The sequence below is a fragment of the Mizuhopecten yessoensis genome, unplaced genomic scaffold, assembly GCF_002113885.1.
Source record: "Mizuhopecten yessoensis strain PY_sf001 unplaced genomic scaffold, ASM211388v2 scaffold5519, whole genome shotgun sequence".
NCBI classification, from domain to species: domain Eukaryota; kingdom Metazoa; phylum Mollusca; class Bivalvia; order Pectinida; family Pectinidae; genus Mizuhopecten; species Mizuhopecten yessoensis.
This window is the reverse complement of record NW_018406089.1, coordinates 296,734-306,028: the sequence shown is the minus strand read 5'-3', so window position 1 is coordinate 306,028 and position 9,295 is coordinate 296,734. Positions and strand designations below refer to the sequence as shown.

Below are 9,295 nucleotides of genomic sequence, written 5' to 3'. Positions count from 1 at the left end.
CCACCGCTCACGTATTCACACAACACGTACGGTAAAGGAGAGAGAAAGTCATAAGCATGAAAATAACTGTCATCCACCCTGATTTAAAGCGCAGTCATATTCGATTTAGTGAGGTAAATATACCTGGTTTCGTTATTCAAATTTGGTGTTAACAATATCTACAGCTAGTTTGATAACTGTCGGTTGTCAAACAATATGCAATCATGCTGCAATAATTCAATACTTTTTTCCGATTAACTCATTTAATATGTTCAGAAAGAATACCGTTAAATATCTGAAAAGGATAGCAACTAGTCAATTCAACTTTTCAAATTATGCCCGAAAGAAAATAATATCTTTGTTTACACACCCCAATTATGCAGTAAATATGTGCGGTTTATAATTTGAATCATAGAAATGTTCATTGAGGTCCACAACAATGAATCTTTAGGATGTTACCATAAAAATACTGACAAAAGGTGGTATCTTTTCAACATATATCCTTATCTGTTTATATTTTGTGTTTTTATAGAGACAGAAGACCAAGTTGTCGGCCTTATTTAAGCAATTTCCACAAGGGACAGTTATAAAACGGCTTGGACGAACGGTCGACGCCGACAGAGAATGCTTGATAAGTAAGGTTTTCACTCACGGCGACGTTGCTGAAGCATTCTACACACAGCTGGTCGAAACAAGGAAGCTATGGAGGTGCATGAAAAAGTCAGCTGACCAGTGCATGATAACACTGGACACAGATGTGCAAAGGGCAGAAATGCCGTGCGGACATGCTATCAGTAAGTATTAAACCCCCGCCCAAAAAAACTATCATTTTACACTAACTGCAGTTGTTCACTTATGTTGGTGAGTTGTTTAAATATGGATAATTGATTTGTGTTGGCAGTTAAAAGCATGTATCCTTCATCAGCAAAAACAAAGTTTTACGTCATTTAAATGTTAGATGTGCTGAAACATATTTTAATTGTTGCAATATTTGTTATATTGCAGCACCTCAGGCCCTGTATGACTATTGCTGGTGTGAGCTGGAGAAAGGAAGTTCCAAAATCACGTGTCCTTATATCACAAACATTAAGGGAGAAACCTGCGGATACATGTGGAAAAGACAAGCTATCACACTTTCTGCTGCTATGTCCAAAACAGAAAAGATGTTATTTCAAACTAAGCTCGACAAAAATCGAATCAAGCAGCAAGAAACGGAATCGAAAAATGTGTACCCTGATGACATCATGATTTCGCTTCTCCATAATTCGCCAAAACTATTAGGATATGGACGTACGAACGCTTTAAAACACCGGGCATGTCCTAAGTGTTGGAGTATAATTGAACATGCGGACGGATGTTTGTCAATGACATGTCAGTACCCTTCTTGTGGCTTCCGTTTCTGCTTTAGATGTCTAGATGAATACGGACCAGGGATAGATCATTGTAAGTGCCTGCAAGCACCTTTACAATTTGCATCCGATTGAAAAAGGAGATTTGGTTCAAACCATTTCACATTCGGTGAACTAAATTTATCACATTACTTGATACCGACTGATACTTGCCCACGATGTATATAACAGTCAAATGTTGGTAAACAAGTGTCTCTCACAGATCTTAGCGTCTGTTTAATACCACTGTAGTACACTGTGTTGCGTTATACATTTGAACATGCTTCTGTGTTGTTAAGTGTTGTCCATATATGCATAAATGTTATAATGTACCATTATTATTTTGATAATAAACTGAAATGTTTTGACAGAGTGTTATATAATCATGATTGTGTGATTTATTAGATAACAAAATACCTTGACTAGCAAATATGAAATCCAAGGCCGGTCTTGTTTTCATTGTTTATATAATGGTGCTCTAACGTATTGTCAACATGACATGAGTATTATGTTTGTGTGGTTGTGAATGGAGGACACGCATTATCTCGTTTTCCGCAGTTATGACCTATAGAGAAAAGAGGTTATTTCAGACTAAACACCACATAAACAGAATCAATTAAGAAGCGAGAAATAGAATCGATAAATGTGTACTCGACGACGCCATGATCTCCCTTCTTCATAACTCACCAAACACACTATTTAGAACTGGGATATTTCTTACGCACCGGGCATGTCCTAAATGTTGAAGATTAAACATGCGGACTGATGTTTGTCAATGACTTGTCAGTACCCTTCTTGCGTCATATACATGTGCCATTAAATTCTTTGCCAAAGGCAAACCCTGATGTTAATATCGATTATTATTATTTTGTTGATACAGAAACCTATTCTGACAGAAAGTTTACATGTGTTGATTCACAGTCAGAATTTCTAAATTGCCCAGAGTGAGAAAGAATAACTTAATATATTCAGGAGCAAAAGCATAGTAATACTGTCTTAAAAGCCGGCTACACTCCCGTAGAAGCGCCAAACAACATTGAGGATATTACATTGTCGTCATTTTTTGTTGTTTAAAGAACACATTTGGAGATAATTAAATTTTAGTGACGATTTTCAACTGTTCAGTCAACGTGACAGCATGACAAACACGTGTAAAAATCACGACAGAAACACAAATGACGAAGGAGGACTATTTTTTGAATAGTACCCTGTCTAGCCTATAAATATCTGCAGCTTCTAACACTGCGACTGAGGGGCTGTGGAGAATTCTAGTCTAGGCAATTAGATGCCGTAGGTCGTGACTTCGAGACCCGGACAGAGTGAGATTGATAAATTTGCGTGTGTGGGAGGGGATAGGGGATAGGTTTATAATAACGATGGTCTTCGTAATCTGTATCAATCAAATTAGCCAGGAGTCTTTACCATAGGTAAGGCATTTTATTATATCTTAAATAATAATTCATTCGTTGCATGTGAATTAATTATTATTACAACGTTTCGTCTGTACCTGGTCTGATCCATAAAGGTGTAAAATCTTAACATGCTATTTTAATTTCCACTCCTCATCAAATTAAAGAATGACTCTCACATTGTAACATTTAGATAAATTAATAAGTCTCCGTGTTGGTCGGCACACCCTGACATTGTCACTAGATCAAGGAAGGGTCTTGCAAAACAAAACCCAAGTAAGTTCTGACTAATAGCTAGGTTTGACACCTTGGGACACAGGGTAGGCATGAAAATTGCTACCCAACTCCCTCCCTCCAACCTCCTCTTTTCCCCTTCCACAAGCAACTGATTCAGAGTAAACCATTGGGGGATGGCATCGGGCTCCTGTTTCTGCCAATGTCCGTTAATAACACGCTAAAATGATACTTGCAGTGTGAAATACTAACTATAATTTTATATATTACAAGTCAATAGTTCTGCAGGAATGAGTCAAAGGACCGACCCAAGTTTACGTAAGCTTTCAGAAATATGAAATATGAGGTATCCCATGTGTAGTGGAATAACATTTTAAAATGTGATTGGTAATGCAATATTTTTGATTATATAGTATTTTTCGTGATTTACTGGGGAAAAAGCTGCAAAAACATTCCATTTTGGGGACATATAATAGACAAGAGTTTAACATATTTAACCATTGAAAATCACAGACCACATCAATACAAAAATACAACATCAACTCTTAAATAATATATTTCAAGTTCAATTCCTTAACTGAAAAGTGTAAATTTTCATGTGATAAAACAGTACAAATGTGAAAATATCATCCCTGATGATGTGTGCGAGTTAATGTGGGTGTCTTTGTCCCCTTATCTGTAACTGCCATAAGTTGTAAAACTAGAGCAAATAAAGAACTGAAGTGATGTATTAGTATATATAATGTAGGTGATGGTAAAAATTTTACTGTCTCGTCACACACAGCTAGTACAGCCTATATGGTAACCTGGTACAACTGAGAAATCGGTAGCCGAGTCGGGCAGCCGCTGTATCTTTGTCGGCTTATCTTAAAAAAGTTATATACTAAACTACTTAACACGTCTGTGTAATGTATCAGAATATGACTGATAGTATGAATGCTGTAGAAAAGAAAATAGTACAAAAATGAAACATTTGCCTCCTTGCTTTCATAATAATGCAGCATTCGTATTTAAGCTGGAAACAGGTTTAAAAATAACCTAACATTCCTTTGATTTACACCGCTTTTTAAATCGTCACGTGGCGACTTTGAACACTGTTAAAAAATCTTTTTACAATAAACTTGAATATCTAATGATAATTTGTTTTTACAAAACTGCATATGTCCAATATGCATGCACTTAATGGAATTTGATAATGTCAATGTCAACTGGTTGACTTAAACAATTTGTTCGAAACATGTTTATACTCTTTTACTCTAGCAGAGTACAGACTCAATATCATGACATGACGCCATCTTTTCTTCCAATGAATATTTTGTCTTGTTTTCGTTTACTTTTTCGTTTCATCAGGTTAGGCTCTGCTCAGACTTGTTCAGACCTGACTAGCTGACGTAGCAGTGATCTAAATATAGATCTGACTGCTGCTTCAGTTTATATATAAAACATGGCTGGTGATGCCTTTATCGATACAACACGTAACGCTACAGTAACGAACAGCTGTAGACGAAAGCATCAACATGAAAATAACTATCGTCCACCCTGATTCAAAGCGGCGAAGTCAAATACGGTTAAGTGAGGTAAGTATGTTTGGTTTTGTTAATAGTATTGTTCATATTGTCTACGTCTATTTAATTACTGATTGATTGGCAAAACAAACATGATTTTTAATACGGACATTTTAATTAACAATGTGATTATCTCCTTTTGTATTTTAAACTAATGAAAATTTGTTTATGTTTACTTAGAAAAGGTTGTTATAACATTCTAAATAGTGTCTACAATAATTCTTTGTCCATCTGTATTTTGGTATTGTGTTATAATTGTATTGATACTTAACAAATCTTCCCGTACAAATATAATTGTATTGAGTGCACTATTTATTTGATATGTTCAAAGTATTAATTATTGGACTCATAAAGTATAAGGCAATGTAAAATGTGACTAGCAGGAGAGAACAGCAATCAATCCAAATGTTAAGAAATAACCTTTCCTAATTGGAAAACGTATGAAAAAAAAAGGTTTACGAATGAAGTTATGAAACAGATTTGAGTGATATTACAATATAAGTTGTTTCAAAGGACATACACATACATGTTTACACACTCTTCAGTTACTTAAATTATCATAATAAAAGGAAAAAAGATTTCAAAACAGCAAGGACTTTATTTATAGTATACCATACTCCTATAAATTATGTATATCAAACGTCCATTCTCGTTCCAATACAACACACTGATCAAATGGTACTTGTACAATTTATATCAAACACGCGTCTATTTCTGGTTAACTCCCTTTGCACTATATACAAGGTATCTTAGTATGTAAACTGGTATACAAGTAGATATCATATCAATATGACGCAAATCACGGTCGGGTGTTTGCCAAAAGGTACAAGAATAATTACAATATAGTAGTATTTATCACGTTTCTTTGATGTTGGAATGTCAAGTAAGATGTTGATAAATTAAGCTTATTTATCCATGGCCACAACCTACAGTTTGGCACATATTTGTAGTCATTGTGAATTATCAAGGCTTATTAAACGGTTCCTTGAAAAAACAATTCTTAAATTTTCGGTTATTCAGTCCTGCCGTACTGACTCGCGACTAACTATAAATCTATTATATGTGATGTGGTTCAAAGGTCACTTCGAAGCCTGATCGATAAGTTCGTACAGAAATAAAGAGTTTTCTTAATTGGGCTTATAAATAACATGTTCATACTTTCAGTGAGAACATCAAAATTTTCTTACATATATCCATTCAGTTAATTGTTGTTTATGTGTTTCAGCCTTTTTCAATAAAATTGATCTTGGCCCACTTTGCAGGGTCTGAAACTAACAGCCGCTGACGAAGAGATAAACTAAATATAGTTCTGACTATCGTAAATGTATATTGATTTAATTATCACGTACTGAGTACGTATATAAACTGACTCACACGATCTTAATTCAAACAATACGAAGCCATCAAGTTAGACGACAGTATCAACATGAAAATAACTATCATCCACCCTGATTCAAAGCGGCGAAGTCAAATACGGTTAAGTGAGGTACATATAGTTAAGTCATTTAACTGTTATGTTCATCATGTAAATTGCTATTTAATTACTGCTGATTGGCAAAGAGAGTGTATTATAACTTTAAAATGTTCATTTTTAATGAACACTGAGTCGTTGTAAATTGAAAATGAAGCGGCATATTATCCTGGCTTTGTGAATGCAGCTCTGTAATAAAGTAAAATATTACAATTAAGTAGTTTGAAAAGAAATAAAATCATGTATATCAAACGCTATTTCTACGGTATAGCTGTGATATATACACTGGGATAAGCATTGAATGGTTATACATGAAAATCAATCAATTGTTTTTAAAGCTGTTGTTTTACAATCAAATTACTGATGAATAGTTTTATCTCCTTCCACCCTTTCGGCAAATCATCTCCATTGTCATCCTACATTTAATCTTTACAGAGACAGACGACTGGGCTGTCGACATTGTTTAAACGATTTCCAAAGGGAACAGTTATAAAACGACGTGGCCGGATAATCGACGTCGGCAAGGAATGCCAGCTAAATAAGGTCTTTTCTGACGGCGACGTAGTCGAAGCAGTGTACACTCCCGTAGTCAGGACCAGGAGGCTATGGAATGGTGTAGTCAAGTCAAGTGACTCGTGCATGATCACACTGGACACGGTTGAGCCAAGGGCCAAAATGGCTTGTGGACATGCTATAAGTAAGTACGGCAATCTCTTTCATACTCTCTCTCTCTCTCTCTCTCTCTGGCTGGTTTCACCGTAAATATGGGGACATAGGTATCACACCCACATTATGGGGACATGCATATCTAGATAACACATCTTTGAAATAATTATGGCTTGTGCATACCATTCCATAGCAGAACGTTTTCTCTCCTAGATAATGAATAAAACTACTTCCGTTTCAAATTCGAGAGACGTAATTTCTAGGGACATATATATCTCTGTTATATGAGGACGCAAATGTTATGCCCCCACAAGAAATGAGACAGAATGTCCCCCCGTGGTGACTATCTCACCCCTGAAATCATAGGTTGTCCTCACAAAAATGAGATATTTCCCAACGGCGACTACATCGCCCGTGAGGTCATATAGTGCAGGCAATAATATCACACAACTCAATATATCCCAATATTTTCTAGTGACAACATATTGCATATATGAGTCACAAAAAATCGTTGAAACCTACATTCAATTTGTTTATGTTATAAATGTTCAGAAGTACATTTCGCTGGAATTATTGAGCTAGTGCTCACTTCTTTTCCGTTNGAAGTAAAATAATATAGGTATATCTTGAATCTTCCTAATATGAAAACCCAATCATGTGAAGGAGAGAGACTTTGTGGGGACAAACTACTCAGCCAATCAGCACAGAGCCTAGTGCAAAGTTATGCACAAGACTAAATTACGATTTGTGGCTACTTGTGAGATAAATGATCGATTCAAAAATTAGTGGGGACTTTTAAGAAAATATTTTTTCTATGCATTTTATGCAATTTCCTTGCGATTTAAGGGACCGTAATTGTAGGGACAGGCAAATGTCCCCACAGTGGAATGGGGGTCCCCACAACGTGGGTTTTAAACAGAAAAAATGTCCCCACACTTCCGGTATTTCACGACCTCTCTCTCTCTCTCTCTCTCTCTCTCTCTCTCTGATAGGGACCATCATACATGTGTTGTCCCAGTTTCTCCGAGATGAATTATGTTTTAACTTCACCCTCGTGATGGTTTGGTTTGGTTTAATTTTGTTTAACGTCCTATTAACAGCTAAGGTTATTTAAGGACGTCCTCACCTGGGCGAATGCTCAACCTTCAAGCCAAACGTAAGGTGTTGCCTCGTGAAACATGATTAATACAGAAGGAACAAAGAACTGTGTTTTCCTACCACAGGGGCAGTCGCTATCTTAGTGTGTCGAAATATAACAATAACACAAGACCAACGATGATCAGTAGATGATAATAAATATGATTGGCTGTTTTAATACATAGTCAGAGGTAACATAATCGGGGACTGAAGCCAGGCTCAAACAAAATATATGCGTATCTTATTGAGATAGTACAATATCATTGATCAGTGCATTCATTTGAATATCTGAATATTTGTTATATTGCAGCACCTCGGGCCCTTTATGACTATTGTTGGTGTGAGCTAGAGAAAGGAAGTTCCAAAATCACGTGTCCTTATGTCACAAACTTCAAGGGAGAAACATGCGGATACAAGTGGAATAGACAAGCTATCACACTTTCTGCTGCTATGTCCAAAACAGAAAAGATGATATTTCAAACTAAGCTCGACAAAAATCGAATCAAGCAGCAAGAAACAGAGTCGAAAAATGTGTACCCTGATGACATAATGATTTCGCTTCTCCATCATTCGCCAAAACTATATGTACATGGACAAACGAACGGTTTAAGGCACCGGGCATGTCCTAAGTGTTGGAGTATAATTGAACATGCGGACGGATGTTTGTCAATGACATGTCAGTACCCTTCTTGTGGCTTCCGTTTCTGCTTTAGATGTCTAGATGAATACGGACCAGGGGTAGATCATCGTAAGTGCCTGCAGGCACCTTTACAATTTGCATCCGATTGAAAGAGGAGATTTGGTTCAAACCATTTCACATTGGATGAACTAAATTTATTACAGTACTTGATACCGGCTGATACTAACCCACTTGTATACTTAAAAGTGTCAGCTTTTCCTCTTTAACGCAATCAAATGTTTTGTAAACGATGTATATAACAGTCAAACGTTGGTAAACAAGTGTCTCTCACAGACCTTAGCGTCTGTTTCATGCCATTGTAGTACACTGTGTTGTGTTATATATTGAACATGCTTCTGTGTTGTTTCTTGTTGCCAATATAAACATAAATGTCATTATGAACAATTACTATTTCAATATTACACTGAAATGTTTTGGCAGAACGTTATATAAGTTGACCTTAACACTCATGAAACTGATTGTCACATGACATGATTCCGTACGTGGAGAATGTAGTCTCCTTCATTGATTATCTGCAAACTTGCTTTAATATCATGGCTGACAACACGGTCATTTCATGCTAAATTAACTTCTTTTTGTTTGGATGTTTACACATTTTAAAGGTTCATTTACTGTTTAATTAAGTAGGCTTTTATGCTTTTCACAAATCTTTGCAAAATTACCTCCCCTTTTTATCTTTCTTTTTTCTAAGAAATAAATTGGAAAGAAATAGCTCCCTGTCATGTATTTCCTCTTTTACTCATGAT

At 36.0% G+C, this 9,295-nt stretch overlaps 2 protein-coding genes across 2 annotated transcripts; both read left to right on the top strand.

The window, feature by feature from the left end:
- Positions 1-1,769, top strand: LOC110450854. The gene is made up of 3 exons (XM_021498626.1): positions 1-113; positions 512-773; positions 985-1,769. Exons 1-3 carry the CDS (start codon positions 57-59, stop codon positions 1,461-1,463), a joined length of 798 nt encoding a protein of 265 aa, XP_021354301.1. The 5' UTR covers positions 1-56; the 3' UTR covers positions 1,464-1,769.
- Positions 1,770-6,611: 4,842 nt separating this feature from the next.
- On the top strand, positions 6,612-8,772 carry LOC110450855. Its single transcript, XM_021498627.1, has 2 exons — positions 6,612-6,743; positions 8,160-8,772. Exons 1-2 carry the CDS (start codon positions 6,686-6,688, stop codon positions 8,636-8,638), a joined length of 537 nt encoding a protein of 178 aa, XP_021354302.1. The 5' UTR covers positions 6,612-6,685; the 3' UTR covers positions 8,639-8,772.
- Positions 8,773-9,295: the final 523 nt, after the last annotated feature.